This window comes from Lonchura striata, unplaced genomic scaffold, assembly GCF_046129695.1.
Source record: "Lonchura striata isolate bLonStr1 unplaced genomic scaffold, bLonStr1.mat Scaffold_85, whole genome shotgun sequence".
Lineage (NCBI taxonomy): Eukaryota > Metazoa > Chordata > Aves > Passeriformes > Estrildidae > Lonchura > Lonchura striata.
Genome location: NW_027461188.1, coordinates 536,961 through 557,556, shown reverse-complemented (window position 1 = coordinate 557,556; position 20,596 = coordinate 536,961). Strand labels below are relative to the sequence as shown.

General features: G+C 50.9%; 1 protein-coding gene across 1 annotated transcript in view; it reads left to right on the top strand.

The window, feature by feature from the left end:
• The window catches only part of LOC144248765 (uncharacterized), a 646,176-nt gene that overhangs the window by 152,591 nt on the left and 472,989 nt on the right, over positions 1-20,596 (top strand). The window contains 1 exon segment of the mRNA XM_077790757.1: positions 17,285-17,552. Coding sequence (XP_077646883.1) covers positions 17,285-17,552 — 268 coding nt within the window.

Sequence of the window (20,596 nt, the reverse complement as noted above, 5' to 3'; positions counted from 1 at the left end):
ATGGTAGCTAATGCTCTCTGGGGATGGCTAAGTCGCTGGAAAAAGGCTAACTGGCAGCGCAGAGGGAAACCCATCTGGGCCGCGGAGATCTGGCAGGACATTGCCTCCCGAGTAGAGAAGCTGACCGTGAAGATTCGACACGTGGATGCACACATACCCAAGAGTCGGGCTACTGAGGAGCATCACAACAACAAACAGGTAGACCGAGCTGCCAAAGTGAAAATATCACAAGTAGACCTAGATTGGCAGCATAAAGGAGAACTATTCCTAGCTCGTTGGGCCCATGACGCTTCTGGTCATCAGGGAAGAGACGCAACATACCGATGGGCACGAGACCGAGGGGTGGATCTTACTATGGACAGCATCTCACAGATCATGCACGACTGCGAGACCTGCGCTGCAATCAAACAGGCCAAACGGATGAAGCCTCTGTGGTACGGTGGGCGATGGTTGAAATACAGGTATGGGGAAGCTTGGCAAATTGACTACATCACGCTTCCCCAGACCCGACAAGGCAAGCACTATGTACTGACCATGGTGGAAGCAACCACAGGATGGCTGGAAACCTACCCTGTGCCTCATGCCACTGCCCGGAACACCATCTTAGGCCTAGAAAAACAGGTCTTGTGGAGACATGGCACCCCTGAGAGAATTGAGTCAGACAATGGAACACATTTCAAGAATGGCCTCATCAACACCTGGGCCAGAGAACATGGGATTGAGTGGATATATCATATCCCATATCATGCTCCAGCTGCCGGGAAAGTTGAACGATGTAATGGACTGCTTAAGACCACCCTAAAGGCACTTGGTGGGGGAACTTTCAGGAATTGGGAACTGAACTTGGCAAAAGCTACCTGGATAGTCAACACCCGAGGGTCCATCAGTCGAGCTGGTCCTGCCCAATCTGAACCCTTGCAGACAGTGGATGGAGATAAAGTCCCTGTGGTACATATGAAAGGTATTTTAGGAAAGACTGTTTGGATTAATCCCACCCCAGGCAAAGACAAACCCATCCGTGGGATTGTTTTTGCTCAAGGACCCGGTTATACTTGGTGGGTAATGCAGAAGGATGGGCAAACCCGTTGTGTACCACAGGGAAACTTGGTCTTAAGTGAGAACTATGTGTAAGGTTTCATCACGAAGAAGATGGAAATAGGAAAAAGGGGTGGATAATGTCCAAGTTTTTAAAAAAAAAAAAAATGTTTTCCAATTCCCATCTGAGTAGAAGTTGCCTTGGGGCAGTTTTCCTTATCTGTTGTTAATGGTCCCATCAATGCCTGAGAGATAACACCATCAAGAAGGAGGAGGTGATTAAGGACACACCTTGTGACTCATAATGACCCATTGTGAGATGCTCTGCCCAAGGGGAGGAGCTAGGCATTCCCACCTGGATAAAACTGGAGATTTCTACACAGAGGGGAGCCTTTCCACAGGTTCTCTGAGAAGACACAGCAACTACATCTGCCATCCCAAGAGGACTGCAGCTACTCCAATTCGGACTGCTACCAGCACGCGGGCCAGGTTGTATTCTGACTTTGTCAGTAGCCTTTCCCTTTGTATTATTGCATGTATTTTTGTCCTTTTCCCCTTTTCCCAATAAATTGTATTTCTGACTTGGAGTCTCTCACTGGTTTTGCTTTCAAACCAGGACATATTTTTGGCGCCCAATTTGGGGCAAGAAATTACTGAGAGAAGTCAGAATTACAATCTTGTATTGTAGAGGGTACCTCTTCACTATGATGCTTAACATGCTTTTTTGGGTCTTATACCTAGCTCTCTATATTTTCCCAAATGTGGGGAATTATTTGGCAATTGTAATGCTCATGTGTAGACCAGGGTATGGTATGAGAATTGCTTTATTGGTCTACTATGTCTATTGCATTATGACCTCTGAGGCAATGAACATGATTTGGAATAAGTACTCAATTCTGTTTGCTTGTCCTAATCTAGGCTGCTACGTTTGGGGCCTCAGCAACCTCACCCAGCCCCTGGGGGGAGGGGTAAAGATTGATGTTTTCAAACCTTTCAGGCTTGACACAGCAGCTTTTGAAAATGTTAAGTTCCCTCTGGATGCCAAGGACAGCATAATGTTGTTGTTAGTTCTTTGTCTTCTGTGCACAATCTGCAACATGCTTAGAAACAAAACACTACATAGTGTGGTGCAGCAAAACATACATAGTGTGGTGCAGCGTCTTCTTGAGGAAGAGGAAACAAGAAGGAAAGCAGCAGTGTCCGTGCCCGTACAGAATACCACAACAGCATCCATGTCAACACAGGCTGCCATAGAGAAAGAAGAAACCAAAAGGAAAACAACAGTGTCCGTGTCTACGCAGACTGTAATGGAAGAAATAACAAAAAGCAAAGCAAAAGTGTCTATGTCTACACAGACCAGCACAGAGGAGGAAGGAACCAAAAGCGCCATCAGCATCTCCACACAAACCATCACCAAACCAGAGCAGCCTGAACCCATAGTAGTTGCCCCCGTTCAGAAGAAGAAATCGAGGAGCAAATCAGTCCGCATAGTGACTGATGAGGACACTGCAGGACCCTCGCACCCAGCGGAAGAGATGGAACCAGAGATCATCACTCGCTCTCTATCCCTGGGTGAGCTACGTGACCTGCGGAGAGAATTCACCCGCCAGACAAATGAGTCCATCCTGACCTGGCTTCTCCGCATCTGGGACGCTGCAGCCAATGACACCATTCTGGATGGAAGTGAGGCCAGACAACTGGGATCACTATCCCGGGATGTGGTCATTGACCAGGGGATTGGAAGAACCCAGGAAACTCTCAGCCTCTGGCGGCGACTGCTCACAAGTGTGAGGGACAGATACCTTTGTAAAGAAGACCTCCAGGTGCTCCAAGGAAAATGGAATACCATGGAACAAGGTATCCGATGCCTGAGGGAATTGGCTGTGTTGGAGATAATTTTCGCAGAAGATGAGAGATTTCCTAAGAGTCCAGACTGTGTCCAGTGCACATCACAAATGTGGTTGCGATTTGCACGGCTTGGACCAGAGATGTACTCTCGTTACCTGGCAACACGGCAGTGGAGAGAAGGCGAGGACAGGGTGGGCGTCTTAGCCAATAAATTAAGAATTTACGAGGATACGGTCACCGCCCCATTTCGTACCCATGTCTCGTCCATGGAAACAAGGTTGGCTGAGCAAGTCTGGGACTTGATTGAAGAGAGTCATAAGAAACTAAAAAAGGAACTTAAGGAAGAAGGCTACCATATTTCACCAGAACCAAGAAGAATCTCTGCCATTAGGAGCCAGCGCTCCCAAGCCAAGGAGAGAGGATACACTCCACAAGGAAACCTCTGGTTTTTTCTTCAGGAGCATGGAGAAGACATGAGGAAGTGGGATGGAAAACCCACCTCTTCCTTAGCAGCCCGAGTACGTGAACTAAAAAGAACACCTAACACAAAAAGAGTCAATGCTGCTCCAGTCTCTCAAACACAGAGTTCCAGACAATATAAGAATAATGATATAACTGATCCTCTTGAAGGAACCTCAAGAACCTATTTACCAGAAGAGAGCAACGTGTACCATGACCAGGAATAGAGGGGCCCTGCCTCTAGCCAGGTAGAGGACAGGGACAATTGGATCTATTGGACCGTGTGGATTCGATGGCCTGGCACATCTGAACCACAAAAATATACAGCTTTGGTTGACACCAGTGCCCAATGTACCCTGATGCCATCAAGATATGTAGGAGAAGAATCAATTTCTATTTCTGGGGTAACAGGAGGATCCCAGCAGCTTACTGCATTAGAGGCTGAAGTGAGTTTAACTGGGGACGGGTGGCAGAAACACCCCATCGTGACTGGCCCAGAGGCCCCATGCATCCTTGGCATAGACTATCTCAGAAATGGATATTTCAAAGACCCAAAAGGACATTGCTGGGCTTTTGGGATAGCTGCTGTAGAGACAGAAGACATCCGGAAACTGAATACCTTGCCTGGTCTCTCAGATGACCCTTCTGCTGTGGGACTGCTGAGAGTTGAAGAACAGCAGGTACCAATTGCCATGACAACAGTGCACCGTCAGCAATATCGTACCAGCAGAGATTCTGTGACCCCCATCCATGAGATGATTCGTAAATTGGAGAGCCAAGGGGTGGTCAGCAAGGCCCATTCACCTTTCAACAGCCCTATATGGCCAGTACGCAAGTCCAGTGGGGAATGGAGACTGATGGTGGACTACCGCGGCCTGAATGAGGTTACACCACCACTGAGCGCTGCCATGCCAGACATGTTGGAGCTTCAGTACGAGCTGGAGTCCAAGGCAGCAAAGTGGTATGCGACCATTGATATTGCAAATGCCTTCTTCTCCATTCCTTTGGCAACGGAATGCAGACCTCAGTTTGCCTTCACCTGGAAGGGAGTGCAGTACACCTGGAACCGACTGCCCCAGGGGTGTAAACACAGTCCCACCATCTGCCATGGACTGATCCAGGCTGCACTGGAAAAGAACGAGGCTCCCGAACATCTAAAGTATATCGATGACATCATTGTGTGGGGGAGCACAGCAGGGGAAGTCTTCGAAAAGGGAGAAAAAATTATCCAGATTTTACTGAAAGCTGGTTTTGCCATTAAACGAAGCAAGGTTAAGGGACCAGCACAAGAAATTCAGTTTCTAGGAGTCAAGTGGCAAGATGGACATCGTCAGATCCCGACAGAAATAATCGACAAGATCACCGCTATGTCTCCACCTACCAACAAGAAGGAGACACAAGCCTTCCTAGGTGCCATAGGCTTTTGGAGGATGCACATTCCCGAGTACAGCCAGATTGTGAGCCCTCTCTACCTGGTCACCCGAAAAAAAGAATGATTTCCACTGGGGCCCTGAGCAGCAACAAGCCTTCACTCAGATCAAGCAGGAGATTGCTCATGCTGTAGCCCTTGGCCCAGTTAGGACAGGACCAGAGGTCAAGAACATACTCTACTCTGCAGCTGGGAACCATGGTTTGTCCTGGAGCCTTTGGCAGAAAGTGCCTGGGGAGACTCGGGGTCGACCACTGGGATTTTGGAGCCGGAGCTACAAAGGCTCTGAAGCAAACTACACTCCCACAGAGAAAGAAATCTTGGCTGCCTATGAAGGAGTTCAAGCTGCCTCAGAAGTAATTGGCACTGAAACACAGCTGCTTCTGGCACCCCGACTACCAGTGCTGGGGTGGATGTTTAAAGGAAAGGTTCCTTCTACACATCATGCCACTGATACCACATGGAGTAAATGGATTGCCCTCATCACTCAGCGTGCCCGTATTGGAAATCCGAATCGCCCTGGGATTCTGGAAATTATAACAAACTGGCCTGAGGGGGAGACTTTTGGATTGTCTTCTGAAGAAGAGGAGCAAGTGGCACGTGCTGAGGAGGCCCCACCATATAATGAGCTACCAGAAACTGAAAGACAATATGCCCTTTTTATGGATGGTTCCTGCCGAATCATAGGCACTAGCCGGAAATGGAAAGCTGCAGTGTGGAGCCCCACACGACAACTGGCACAAGCTACTGAGGGACAAAGTGGATCAAGTCAGCTTGCAGAGCTTAAAGCTGTCCAGCTGGCTTTAGATATTGCTGAGCGAGAGAAGTGGTCGAGGCTCTATCTCTACACCGACTCATGGATGGTAGCTAATGCTCTCTGGGGATGGCTAAGTCGCTGGAAAAAGGCTAACTGGCAGCGCAGAGGGAAACCCATCTGGGCCGCGGAGATCTGGCAGGACATTGCCTCCCGAGTAGAGAAGCTGACCGTGAAGATTCGACACGTGGATGCACACATACCCAAGAGTCGGGCTACTGAGGAGCATCACAACAACAAACAGGTAGACCGAGCTGCCAAAGTGAAAATATCACAAGTAGACCTAGATTGGCAGCATAAAGGAGAACTATTCCTAGCTCGTTGGGCCCATGACGCTTCTGGTCATCAGGGAAGAGACGCAACATACCGATGGGCACGAGACCGAGGGGTGGATCTTACTATGGACAGCATCTCACAGATCATGCACGACTGCGAGACCTGCGCTGCAATCAAACAGGCCAAACGGATGAAGCCTCTGTGGTACGGTGGGCGATGGTTGAAATACAGGTATGGGGAAGCTTGGCAAATTGACTACATCACGCTTCCCCAGACCCGACAAGGCAAGCACTATGTACTGACCATGGTGGAAGCAACCACAGGATGGCTGGAAACCTACCCTGTGCCTCATGCCACTGCCCGGAACACCATCTTAGGCCTAGAAAAACAGGTCTTGTGGAGACATGGCACCCCTGAGAGAATTGAGTCAGACAATGGAACACATTTCAAGAATGGCCTCATCAACACCTGGGCCAGAGAACATGGGATTGAGTGGATATATCATATCCCATATCATGCTCCAGCTGCCGGGAAAGTTGAACGATGTAATGGACTGCTTAAGACCACCCTAAAGGCACTTGGTGGGGGAACTTTCAGGAATTGGGAACTGAACTTGGCAAAAGCTACCTGGATAGTCAACACCCGAGGGTCCATCAGTCGAGCTGGTCCTGCCCAATCTGAACCCTTGCAGACAGTGGATGGAGATAAAGTCCCTGTGGTACATATGAAAGGTATTTTAGGAAAGACTGTTTGGATTAATCCCACCCCAGGCAAAGACAAACCCATCCGTGGGATTGTTTTTGCTCAAGGACCCGGTTATACTTGGTGGGTAATGCAGAAGGATGGGCAAACCCGTTGTGTACCACAGGGAAACTTGGTCTTAAGTGAGAACTATGTGTAAGGTTTCATCACGAAGAAGATGGAAATAGGAAAAAGGGGTGGATAATGTCCAAGTTTTTAAAAAAAAAAAAAATGTTTTCCAATTCCCATCTGAGTAGAAGTTGCCTTGGGGCAGTTTTCCTTATCTGTTGTTAATGGTCCCATCAATGCCTGAGAGATAACACCATCAAGAAGGAGGAGGTGATTAAGGACACACCTTGTGACTCATAATGACCCATTGTGAGATGCTCTGCCCAAGGGGAGGAGCTAGGCATTCCCACCTGGATAAAACTGGAGATTTCTACACAGAGGGGAGCCTTTCCACAGGTTCTCTGAGAAGACACAGCAACTACATCTGCCATCCCAAGAGGACTGCAGCTACTCCAATTCGGACTGCTACCAGCACGCGGGCCAGGTTGTATTCTGACTTTGTCAGTAGCCTTTCCCTTTGTATTATTGCATGTATTTTTTGACCTTTTCCCCTTTTCCCAATAAATTGTATTTCTGACTTGGAGTCTCTCACTGTTTTTTCTTTCAAACCAGGACATACAGTAAAGCTTTTAGGCCGTATTCCTTTTATCCTTGCTCTCACTGGCCTTGTGTCTCACACACACACAGGGACAGTTCTCTGTTTCTGGTCTGATTGCCTGGATTTTTTTTGGTTTTGTTGTTGCTTTGTTTCCTTGCTGTGCCTGAAGTGTCCAGTCAGGGGCAGAGTGACTCTTGCCAAGGAACTTTGTGCTGCTGTCACTTTAATATTAAATCTGGTTTTTGCTGCTCCCTTGCTGGGGATTTTTCCAGCGCTCTCAAGCCCTCGTTAGTCACAGGGTGAAGGAGCCCTGGCCCAGGCTCTGGCCCTGGGGGACACGGGGACGCTGCCGGGGGTTCCCTGTCCCCCTGTCCCACCCCCACAGCCCCGGCCCCCGTCCCCATGTCAGGCTCTGGGGTCGATCTCGTGGAACATCCTCTGGGGGAGGCTGTGGCACCGGGGGCGGGGGGAGCCGGGGGGACAGGGGACCCCGCTGTACATGAGCAGCGTTGGACTTCTCTGGGGGAACTGGGAGGGGGGCTAGGGCAGAGTGACCTCCCCAGTGACCTCACACAGCCTCTCAGATGTCACATAGCCATCTCTGTGATGTCACACAGCCCAGTCTGTAATGTCATACAGGCCCTGTGATGCCTTGAAGTTCCGGCGCCATCCCAGCAGTGGCCTCTCCCTCCTGCCCCGTCCCTCAGCTGGTGCCACCCTTGGGGCTCTGGGCTATGGCTTCTTCTCCCTGGGCATCTCCTGCTGCCCGCCCAGGTTTTCCTGAGGAGCTGCTGCCCCTGATCCAGGGGCTCTGCTCTGCTGCCCTGGGCACCCCCTGGTTCCCAAAGCACCCCACGGCCAGGCTGGGCCCAGGGTGTCACAATGTCCCCTTGGTTCCATCAGGCCCCGCAGTGTCACAGAGCTCCCTGCGCTCCCTGAGGCCCCACATCACCCCGCCCAGGCCATTGCCGTGGTTCCTGTCCCTCCCAATATGATCCCAGTGATTCCCAGTCTCTCTCAGTATATCCCACTTGATCCCAGCATGCTCCCAGTCACACCCACTTCCTCCCAGTTGCTTCCAGCATAATTCCAGTTGCCCAGAACCACTCCTAGCCACGTTCAGTGCAGTACCAGCTACTCCCAGGATATCCCAATTGCACCAACCATGGTCCAAACTGCCCTCAGCATGTTCCTGGTCACTCCCAGTATGATCCCAGTCCCCCTCAGTGTCATCCTAGTTCCACCCAGTATGATCCCAGTTGCCCCCAGTCACCCCTAGTACAGTCCCGCTCACTGCCAGTATGACCTCAGTGGCCCCCAATATAGACACAGTCACTCGCAGTTGCCCTCACTTGCCCCCAAAATGGTCCCAGCTGTTCTCAGTGTTGTCCCCTCCAATATGGTGCCATACACTCCCAGTATATCCCAGTTGCCCCCAGCATGCTCCATCCCAGTCACCCCAGAGTTCCCAGTATGGTTCCAGTTGCCCCCAGGATGACCTCACTCATTCCCAGTATATCCCAGTTACCTCCAGCAGGCCCCCAAACCCCATCCCAGCACCACAAATGTCCCCAAGAGCCACAACAGCCTCTCTCAGTCCCACCAGGAGTCCCTAAAACCCCTCCCAGCCCTCCATGGAGCTGAGCAGGAGAGGTTGGTGGACAGGAACATCCCCAGCAAGGGTCAGCTAGGGCACTTCAGCAGCAATTTGGGCATTTTGTGGGGAACACCTGGAATGGGTAGACCCAGGCCAGGGACTGGGACAGACAACTGGAATTCCTGGAGAACAGATGAGGTTAGATGGACCCGTTCTGCTGGAACAACTACAAGAGCATGGCCATGTCCCTTGGCTTGGATGGTCCCAGAAGAACCAAATCCTCCCCTTAACCTCAAATTCACATTCAAATCCCAGTAAAATGATTCAGCTTTAGATCTCTACTTGATTTCTTTATTTTTACCCCAATTCTAGGTGTTCTGATGGGATAAACATGGAGAGTATTCAAGTGGGAAAAGATCTCCATGATCATCCATTATTGCATGATGCCACCAGGAGAAAAAGTGACACAGCAGGTAAGAATTTCTTGGGCTGTAAAGTCAAAGAAACAGCTCTTCCCAATTAATTTTCAATGTTGATCAGAGTCCCAAAGGATGTTGCTGGTCTGTGTTCATCCAGGTGTCTATAGGGATCCAGGAGGATTTGAAGACCACTTTCCAGGTGTCTTCTCATCAGAGATCACAAGGAATGTGGGTCACCAGGTCTCTGACCAACATTGGTCTTCTAAAGGGGGATGGAGTTGGAGCAGCGCACGAAGCTCTTCCTGCAGTCGGGGCAGTCACAGGGCTTCCCTTACTTGTGCCTAAGTTGGTGTTGAGTCAAGTGAAAGCTCCTGGAGAAGCTCTTCCCACACAGGGGACACTCATAGGGCCTCTGCCTGGTGTGGATGTGCCGGTGCCTGACAAGGTGGGAGTTTTGCTTGAAGCCCCTCCTGCAGTCAGGGCAGCGGAAGGGCCTCTCCCCGTTGTGAATCCGCTGGTGCTTGCAGAGATCAGAGCTCCACCTAAAGCTCTTCTGACACTCGGGACACTCATAGGGCCTCTCCCCAGTGTGGATGCGTTGGTGGATGATGAGTTCTGAGCTCCAGCCGAAGCCCTTCCCACACTCCCCACACTTGTAGGGCCATTCCCCGGTGTGGATCATCTGGTGGCGGATCAGGTGGGATTTCCGCCTGAAGCTCTTCCCACACTCCGAGCACTTGTAGGGCTTCTCCCCATCATGAAGCTGCTCATGGACCACCAGCTCTGAGCTCTGGCTGAAGCTCTGCCCACCTTCCTGACACTGGGTGTGTCTTTCCTCCTCAGATGACCTTGGGCTGGTTTTGCAGCCCCTCCTCCTGCGGGATCTCTGGGGCTTTTCCTCCCCGTTGGGTTCCTGTGCTGTGGAGCCAGTCAAAATGGCCTCTTCCATGAGGTTCTGATGCGGGGATTTGTCCTTCCTGGTCTCCATCTGCAGCTCCTGCTCTGGGGGAGGAAGGACAAGGAGAGGATGGGATTTGCCAGAGGGAAGGGCAGGGAGATCCCCCGAGTGCGTCCCCAGCAGGAGGGCACCGGTAGTGGGGCTGTCCTGCAGCTGGGGGCCAGGCTGGGCTGGGAGATGGAGCAGGAGAGAGGGGGAAAGGGGCACTGACTTCCTCCTCACCTGCCTGGGCATCCCAGGGCATCTTCCTCTTCCTCGCAGCCTCCTCCTCCATCTGGAAGATATTTGGAGATGGGAAATCCTGTTTTGAAAGGAAAACAAGGGATGAGCACAGTGAGTTTTGTACTGGTTTCAAAGCAAACCTGGGAGAGAGTCTAAGCCAGAAGGACAATTTAATAGGAAAATTAAGATCAAAGCTATGATTCAGAAAGACTGGTTTAAACTCACAGAGTCAGGATATAACCTGACACCCTGATAATCAGGGTGGTGGTAGCAGTCTGATGAAATGGTGGCTGCAGTCCGGCTGGAGTGATGAACGTGATTCTGTCAAAGCGGTGATCCTGTAGAAGGGTCTGGTCTTCCTCTGAAGGTCCACTGGTGCTTATGGAGCTCTTGTCCTCTGGGAATGCAGTAGGCAAGGTGGTTGTGGTGTTGGAAATTGTGAGATTATATCCAGGCAGGAATACTTGGTTCCTCCCCTGGGCGGAGCATCCCACAATGGGATGATGTAATTTTATCAGTGCTGCAGTGACACTCAATGGCCCATTAACAGAAGATGGCCCCTGCAGGGCGTTATCAGGGCTGAGCCATGGAAGAGATAAAGAACACTGCCCCACCTGTTGATAACAGTTTTTGGAGATGGGGACTGAAAACACTTTTGGTTACATCTGACATTGTAACCTGAAACAGTGAGGCAATCCCTGCTCGGGGTGGGGGGTGAACACCACCCCCCTTACCCAAACTGGCTCAGGTGTAAAACCCCCACCCTGGGAAGGCCACGCACACAGGGGACAATGTCACACTTGCCCTGCCCCAGGGGAGATCTCTGTTCCTGTCAGTCCCTTGCTCTCTCCCCTTTTCTCTTTCTTTCCATCTCTCTCTCTACCTCACATTTACTGTCAATAAAATCCACTTTGGATTTTGTCTCCTTAGCAGCTTAATTGCGGCAGAGGCATGCATCTCTCCAACAATTTTGTTAACCAGATTGTGACATTATTTTTGCACAGTGAGTTCAGGGCACTGTTGTCTGACCCCAAGCGTGTTTGACAGCAGCGTGGTTCCCTCCTCTGAGAAGGTTTTGCCTCTTTCTGGAGGATCTCTTGGAAACTTGGATGCAGCTTCCTCTGAGTGACTTTTGGGAGAACTTATGAGGAAAATGGCTGTTGTAGGTGGCCAGTGTAGAGAAAATATTTTGTTTTCCTTATTTGAAAAGTCTGTTAAAATCACTGGAAGAAAGGGATAAAATCATACCAGCAAGACTGGCAAGGATCATTCACCACGCAGTGAGGAACAAAAGGTTACTAACGTCCCACAAGAAGTCCTGCTAAAGTAGCTAAATGCCAAATAACTCCTGAATACACAAGCTTTGGGGCTTTGCCAAATGTGAGAATCATTTTCTCTTGCTACCTGTCTCCTTTGTGACAGCTGCACTGAGCTTTCCCTCCCTTTTAATAACCTGTATTGGGCTAAATGTCCACTTTTATCACAACCTGCCAGCAGCTGAGCTGGAGTTGTGCTGGAAGTGGTGAAATTTGAAATTGCCACAGAATTGCTTCTATTGTCAGTTTATTAATGTTTGGGATTTGTTTGCATTTTCATCACAAGTGACTTGTGGGAAGAGCAAATATTCCTCAAGGCATTTTTTGTAGGGTTAAGTTTGATTTCTGGCAAGTTTGTTTAACCTGGTCCCCAGGGGATGCTCGAGTGGTCTCTGTGCTTCTCACCCTGGGGGATGCTTGGGAGGGGCTTGGATGGGTTGTCCCTTTCCCTGTCACTCCAGGCCATTCCCCAGGGGTGTCCCTGGCCCTGTTACCCCAGGGCATTCCCTGAGGGGTTGTCCTCATCTCTTTCACCCCAGGCTATTCCACAGGGGCTGTCCCTGTCCCTATCCCTGTTACCCCAGGCCATTCCTGAGGAGGTGTCTCTCTCCCCGTCACCCCAAGCCATTCCCCAGGGGGTCTCCATCATTCTCACCCCTGTGCCAGGGGAGTGCTCTGTCCCTCTCAGCCAAGATGTGCTTGGGCGTTGAAACAGGGTATTTTACAGGTTAAATTTAACAGGGTAGAAATCCATTTGGATTTAGGTGAAATGTGCTGTTTTGAAGTATTAGCAGCTTGCTAACATAGGTAAAATGTGCTGTTTAGTCTGCTAGCTCTGCTGCTGAAACGCAGATAGAAAATCAATCCCCACAAATCCTGTAAGGAGTTGCAGAGATGGTATGTTTATTGCAGCGCTGGACGCATGTGGGGATCGTTCCCCTTCAAAGGACATCAGCACCCTGTGTAAGAGACGGTCCCAACTTCCCCTCATTTTTGCCTCATGTTTGCCGCAATGGCAGAGACTGAGATCATGGAGACCCTGATTGGAGTTCCGGCTTGGAGAGGTTATTTTTGCAGGTGTATTTGCTGTACCACCACAGACCACTGCTTCGAGCAGGGCCTGGCAAGGACCTGGCAAGGAGTGGCTTGTTCTACGTGCTCACACCGGCTTCATGATACCTGCTGAACCCACGGATTTTCCCACCTCTTGGCCAAATGAACTTTGGGGTAACTCTGGTGATCTCTCATGGAAGACCCCTCATCTCTCTCGTGACCACTGTGACAGACAGAGATCGAAGCCCCTCCCAAGGACTGAGACTGAGACCACCACCACAGGGAGGAGGGCTGGCCTGATCAATGTGAGATGTTTCCCAGGTGTGGTTGATGGACTAAGAAGACAATGTCTCTCTTTCACAGCTGAAAACATGACCTGTTCCTCCTCGGTGGCTTCAATGGACTTATTCTTCATTCTACCTGTTCCCCCTCAATGACTTCAATAGACTTTCATTTTCTTTTGCCTGTTTCCCCCACTTAGACAGAGGACCATGAAAGACCCCTGAGATTACCAAGATTTTGAGATTCTCCCTGACACAAGAAAATAGATTGTCATTGTCTGGACCAGAGAGGATTTTGTCTGCCTTGGAACCTATAATCCCCTTTCCCCTCCTTTTCTTTCTATCCTTTATTTCCTTTCTGTCCCCTCCATTGCATTTGCTGTTGGCACTCTATAATAAAGGTGCATTTGTTGTGATTAAAGTGATGGTCCCCTGCTGTTTGCCTTTTTGCACTTTGGGGATTAGTAAATGAAATATCATGACACCCTGCTCCTCCAAACGGATCTTGACACTCCCTCACGGGATTGGGACCTGCGGGCAGGGTCCCTTCCTACCCCAATAGATCCGGGATTCTGTCAGGGACTCGCTTCCCTTTCCTTCTTCCCTCTGCTTCCAGCTGTGAATGTGTCAGAAAATGCCCAGCAAATCCACCTTTGCTGTGTGCTTTGGGAGCTCACACAGCTGCTGCACCTTGTCCCCTGCCCTGCACAGCTCCTTGGGAGGCACAGCAGGAGCAGCACCCTGAGAGCCTCAGGAATGCCCCTATGGGATCCATGTCACACACTCCCAGGGGCTGGAATTCCAGTTCCCAGCCAGGAAAAGATGTTCCTGCCCTTGAAGGCAAAGCTCTTAACAAGGACCCAAAAGACAAGTGGAGCAAGATCCTACAGTGACATTTCACTGCCAGCCTTCATAACTTCACCCATGGTTGTTGTAGCTCATGGATTGGGAATGAAATCAGGGCAGGGTCTTTTGTAAGAGCTGCCCTGGGTCAAGGGAGACACTGAGAGAGAAACAGAGCAGGTGAAGGAAGGCAGGAGAGAAAGGAGGACACAAACACAATCAGCTGAGAAGGTAGCACTCTGAAAACAGAAATGCCATGGACTGAAAATGAATAGGATGAAAAGAAATAATTTTGTATCTTGTATTTCCAATCAAAACACAATTTCCTCACTTTTTCACCAACCTCCTCCTGGTGTCATTCAGCAGGGCTGTCAGAAAGTTCTTCATTCTGAGCGGATGCTCCAGGCTGCAGCCACAGGAAACAGGGAATGGGGATTTTCCTACTCCTGGGGAGTTTGACATCCTCAGCTGAGGAGAGAAGGAGGCAGCAGCAGAAAAGGACAGCTGGGCTTCACCCTTCCACAAGAAAGAGGAGGGGAAAAATCTCTCATCATGTTTGCAGCTGCTCCCACAGGAATGTGAGGGCTGATCCCAGAGCCCCAAGGATCACATTCAGGGCAGCCCTCAGGGAATGTTCACCTGGTATTGGGGGGCTGCATGGGAGCACCTTGATCTTGGAGCACCCAGCTGCCCCCCATGTTTGGAGGTGCCTGAGGAGGGCTGGGACAATGCCAGGGACATCCTGCAGTGACATCCCCCCTGTCCCACTCTGTGTGTGCTCAGTCCCAACCCTGACCCTGATCCTGGTCTCAATCTCACTCCACGGTTAGACACACTCAGAGTTCCGTATTTAATCTCAGCCCAGTGCCAAATTTATCTAGGCCCAGACCCAATCCCAGCCTCAGCCCTAAAGCCAATCCCATGTTTTGCCTTAACCCCAATCCCAGCTCTAATCCAAATCTCAGCCCCAACTCCAACCCCAGACCCAATTCCAGCCCTTTCCTAAATCCTCAGCCCCAAACCAAATCCCAGGCTCAGCCCTTCTGGGGGTTTGGGGGTGTCTCTGTCCCTCTGACCCCAATGATGTTTGGGTGGGGTCACACCAGGGCCGAGAGGGACAGAGACGCCCCGGCCTCCCCAAGGATGAGAAGGTCGGAGAGCCCCCCCAGCCCCGAGCACCCTCAGCGGTGAGAGGGACACAGAGCCCCTGGTCCCCAGCCCTGCACAAACTTTCCCTAAGGTCAGAGGGATGGAGACCCCCTGAGCATCCCCCAGGGTGAGGGGACAGAGACCCCTTGAATATCCCCTGGGAACCAGACAAAATAAACTTGCAGAAATCAAACATAACTCTGCATAAAGTACTTTGATGAATATTTCATTTTCCCACAAGTCACTTGTGATGGAAATGCAAACAAATCCCAAACATTAATAAACCAAGAATAGAAGCGATTCTGTGGTAATTCCAAGTTTCATCAGTTCCCATGCAGCTCCAGCTCAGCTGCTGGCAGGTTCAAATAAAAGAAAAGTGAAAATTTGGCTCAATACAGATTATTAAAAGGAAGGGACTGCGCTGTGTAGCTATGACAAAGCTGACAGGGAGGAAAAAGATATTGATTCTCATATTTGGACAAAACCTCCAAACCTGTGAATTCAGGAGTTATTCAGGAATTTAGTTAGAGCTCGGCTTCTTGTAGGACTTGTCAGTCTTGCTGGTATGATTTTATCCCTTTCTTCCAGTGATTTTAACAAACTTTGCAGGGAAGGACAAGAAAATATTATCTTTAAACTGGCCACCTACAACAGCCATTTTCCTCATAAGTTCTTCCATAAGTTGCTCAGAGGAAGCTGCATCCAAGTTTCCAAGAGATCCTCCAGAAAGAGGCAAAACCTTCTCAGAGGAGGGAACCACGCTGCTGTCAAACACGCTTGGGGTCAGACAACAGTGCCCTGAACTCACTGTGCCAAAATAATGTCACAATCTGGTTAACAAAATTGTTGGAGAGATGCCTCTGCCGCAATTAAGCTGCTAAGGAGACAAAATCCAAAGTGGATTTTATTGACAGTAAATGTGAGGTAGAGAGAGAGATGGAAAGAAGGAGAAAAGGGGGGAGAGCAAGGGAATGACAGGGACAGAGATCTCCCCTGGGGCAGGGCAAGTGTGACATTGTCCCCTGTGTGCGTGGCCTTCCCAGGGTGGGGGTTTTACACCTGAGCCAGTTTGGGTAAGGGGGGTGGTGTTCACCCCCCACCCTGAGCAGGGATTGCCTCACTGTTTCAGGTTACAATGTCAGATGTAACCAAAAGTGTTTTCAGTCCCCATCTCCAAAAACTGTTATCAACAGGTGGGGCAGTGTTCTTTATCTCTTCCATGGCTCAGCCCTGATAACGCCCTCCAGGGGCCATCTTCTGTTAATGGGCCATTGAGTGTCACTGCAGGACTGATAAAATTACATTATCCCATTGTGGGATGCTCCGCCCAGGGGGAGGAACCAAGCATTCCTGCCTGGATATAATCTCACCCTTGCAACACCACGATCACCTTGCCTACTGGATTCCCAGAGGACAAGAGCTCCATAACCACCACTGGACCTTCAGAGGAAGACCAGACCCTTCTACAGGATCACCGCTTTGACAGAATCACGTTCATCACTCCAGCCGGACTGCAGCCACCATTTCATCAGCCTGCTACCACCACCCTGATTATCAGGGTGTCAGGTTATATCCTGACTCTGTGAGTTTAAACCAGTCTTTCTGAATCATAGCTTTGATCTTAATTTTCCTATTAAATTGTCCTTCTGGCTTAGACTCTCTCCCAGGTTTGCTTTGAAACCAGTACAAAACTCACTGTGCTCATCCCTTGTTTTCCTTTCAAAACAGGATTTCCCATCTCCAAATATCTTCCAGATGGAGGAGGAGGCTGCGAGGAAGAGGAAGATGCCCTGGGATGCCCAGGCAGGTGAGGAGGAAGTCAGTGCCCCTTTCCCCCTCTCTCCTGCTCCATCTCCCAGCCCAGCCTGGCCCCCAGCTGCAGGACAGCCCCGCTACCGGTGTCCTCCTGCCGGGGATGCACTGGGGGGATCTCCCTGCCCTTCCCTCTGGCAAATCCCATCCTCTCCTTGTCCTTCCTCCCCCAGAGCAGGAGCTGCAGATGGAGACCAGGAAGGACAAATCCCCGCATCAGAACCTCATGGAAGAGGCCATTTTGACTGGCTCCACAGCACAGGAACCCAACGGGGAGGAAAAGCCCCAGAGATCCCGCAGGAGGAGGGGCTGCAAAACCAGCCCAAGGTCATCTGAGGAGGAAAGACACACCCAGTGTCAGGAAGGTGGGCAGAGCTTCAGCCAGAGCTCAGAGCTGGTGGTCCATGAGCAGCTTCATGATGGGGAGAAGCCCTACAAGTGCTCGGAGTGTGGGAAGAGCTTCAGGCGGAAATCCCACCTGATCCGCCACCAGATGATCCACACCGGGGAATGGCCCTACAAGTGTGGGGAGTGTGGGAAGGGCTTCGGCTGGAGCTCAGAACTCATCATCCACCAACGCATCCACACCGGGGAGAGGCCCTATGAGTGTCCCGAGTGTCAGAAGAGCTTTAGGTGGAGCTCTGATCTCTGCAAGCACCAGCGGATTCACAACGGGGAGAGGCCCTTCCGCTGCCCCGACTGCAGGAGGGGCTTCAAGCAAAACTCCCACCTTGTCAGGCACCAGCACATCCACACCAGGCAGAGGCCCTATGAGTGTCCCCTGTGTGGGAAGAGCTTCTCCAGGAGCTTTCACTTGACTCAACACCAACTTAGGCACAGGTAAGGGAAGCCCTGTGAGTGCCCCCACTTCAGGAAGAGCTTCGTGCGCTGCTCCCACTCCATCCCCCTTTAGTAGACCCATGTTGGTCGGAGCCCTGGTGACCCACATTCCTTGTGATCTCTGATGAGAAGACACCTGGAAAGTGGTCTTCAAATCCTCCTGGATGCCCATAGACACCTGGATGAACACAGACCAGGAAAATCCATCGGGACTCTGATCAACATTGAAAATTAATTGGGAAAAGCTGTTTCTTTGACTTTAAAGCCCAAGAAATTCTTACCTGCTGTGTCACTTTTTCTTCTGGTGGCATCAAGCAATAATGGATGATCATGGAGATCTTTTCCCACCTGAATAATCTCCTTGTTTATCCCATCAGAACACCTAGAATTGGGGTAAAAATAAAGAAATCAATAAAAGAGATCTAAAGCTGAATCATTTTACTGGGATTTGAATGTGAATTTGAGGTTAAGGGGAGGATTTGGTTCTTCTGGGACCATCCAAGCCAAGGGACATGGCCATGCTCTTGTAGTTGTTCCAGCAGAACGGGTCCATCTGACCTCATCTGTTCTCCAGGAATTCCGGCTGTCTGTCCCAGTCCCTGGCCTGCGTCTGCCCAGTCCAAGTGTTCCCCACAAAATGCCCAAATTGCTGCTGAAGTGTCCTAGCTGACCCTTGCTGGGGATGTTCCTGTCCACCAACCTTTCCCACTCAGCTCCATGGAGGGCTGGGAGGGGTTTTAGGGACTCCTGGTTGGACTGAGAAAGGCTGTTGTGGCTCTTGGGGCCATTTGTGGTGCTGGGAGGGGGTTTGGGAGCCTGCTGGAGGTAACTGGGATATACTGGGAATGAGTGAGGCCATCCTGGGGGCAACTGGAACCATACTGGGGACTCTGGGGTGACTGGGATCGAGCATGCTGGGGGCAATTGGAATATACTGGAAGTGCCTGGCACCATACTGGAGGGGACAACACTGGGAACAGCTGGGACCATTTTGGGGGCAAGTGAGGGCAACTGCGAGTGACTGTGTCTGTAATGGGGGCCACTGAGGTCATACTGGCAGTGAGCGGGACTGTACTAGGGGTGACTAGGTGCAACTGGGAACATACTGGGTGGAACTGGAACAACACCGAGGGGGACTGGGATCATACTGGGAGTGACCAGGAACATTCTGAGGGCAGTTTGGACCATGGTCGGTGCAACTGGGATATCCTGGGAGCAACTGGTGCTGCACTGAGGGTGGCTAGAAGTGGTTCTGGGCAACTGGAATTATGCTGGAAGCAACTGGGAGGAAGTGGGTGTGACTGGGAGCATGCTGGGATCAAGTGGGATATACTGAGAGAGACTGGGAATCACTGGGATCATACTGGGAGGGACTGGAACCACAGCAATGGCCTGGGCTGGGTGATGTGGGGCCTCAGAGAGCGCAGGGAGCATTGTGACACTGCGGGGCCTGATGGATCCAAGGGGACATTGTGACACTCTGGGCCCGGCCTGGCCGTGGGGTGTTTTGGGAGCCCCGGGGTGCCCAGGGCAGCAGAGCAGAGCCCCTGGATCAGGGGCAGCAGCTCCTCAGGAAAACCTGGGCGGGCAGCAGGAGATGCCCAGGGAGAAGAAGCCATAGCCCAGAGCCCCAAGGGTGGCACCAGCTGAGGGACGGGGCAGGAGGGAGAGGCCACTGCTGGGATGGCGCCGGAACTGCCCAGCATCACAGGGCCTGTATGACATTACAGACTGGGCTGTGTGACATCACAGAGATGGCTATGTGACATCTGAGAGGCTGTGTGAGGTCACTGGGGAGGTCACTCTGCCCTAGCCCCCTCCCAGTTCCCCCAGAGAAGTCCAACGCTGCTCATGCACAGCGGGTCCCCTGTCCCCCCAGGTCCCCCTGCCCCTGGTGCTGCAGCCTCCCCCAGAGGATGTTCCACGAGATCGACCCCAGAGCCTGACACGGGGACGGGGGCAGGAGCCATGGGGGGTGGGACAGGGGGACAGGGACCCCCCGGCAGTGTCCCCGTGTCCCCCAGGGCCAGAGCCTGGGCCAGGGCTCCTTCACCCTGTGACCAATGAGGGTTTGAGAGCGCTGAAAAAATCCCCAGCAAAAACCAGATTTAATATTAAAGTGACAGCAGCACAAAGTTCCTTGGCAAGAGTCACTCTACTCCTGACTGGGCACTTCAGGCACAGCAAGGAAACAAAGCAACAACAAAACCAAACAAAATCCAGGCAATCAAACCAGAAATGAATTGAGAGCTGTTCCTGTGTGTGTGACACAAAAAAAATGAGGGCAAGGATAAAAGGAATATGGCCCAAAACCTTAACAGACCTAAAACCTAATAGGAATTACCTTATACCTTTACCTTAATTTCTACATTAAACTTAACAATTTAGCAAAAGAACAGAGCTTAACAGTATTTAACCTAACTTATAACCTATATCTATGCAATTTAAAACAGGAATAACATTTAACAATATTTAACTTAACATATAACTTATATTAAACATATGAACTTAGCAAAAGAGCAACTCTTAGCAGCGTTTAACTTAGCTTTGACCTCATGCTTTAGCCTTAACTACAGGCCTAACAGGCTCAGTTGTGCAAGGCACTCAGACCCCTCAGGGAGCAGCATTTCTGCCACATTTCCCCAGCACAGGCACTCCTGTGTGCTCACAGACACAGAGAGTCAGTGCAAGGCACCTGTGAGAAATTCCCCTGAGCAAAGGGAAATGCTCCCTGGGGATGCTTTGGCATCTCCCCAGCGGGGAAGTGTTGAGCCTGGAGGAGTGGGGGGATCGGCCCAGGCTCCCTCGTTGTTGGGGATCCCTGAGTACAGCAAACG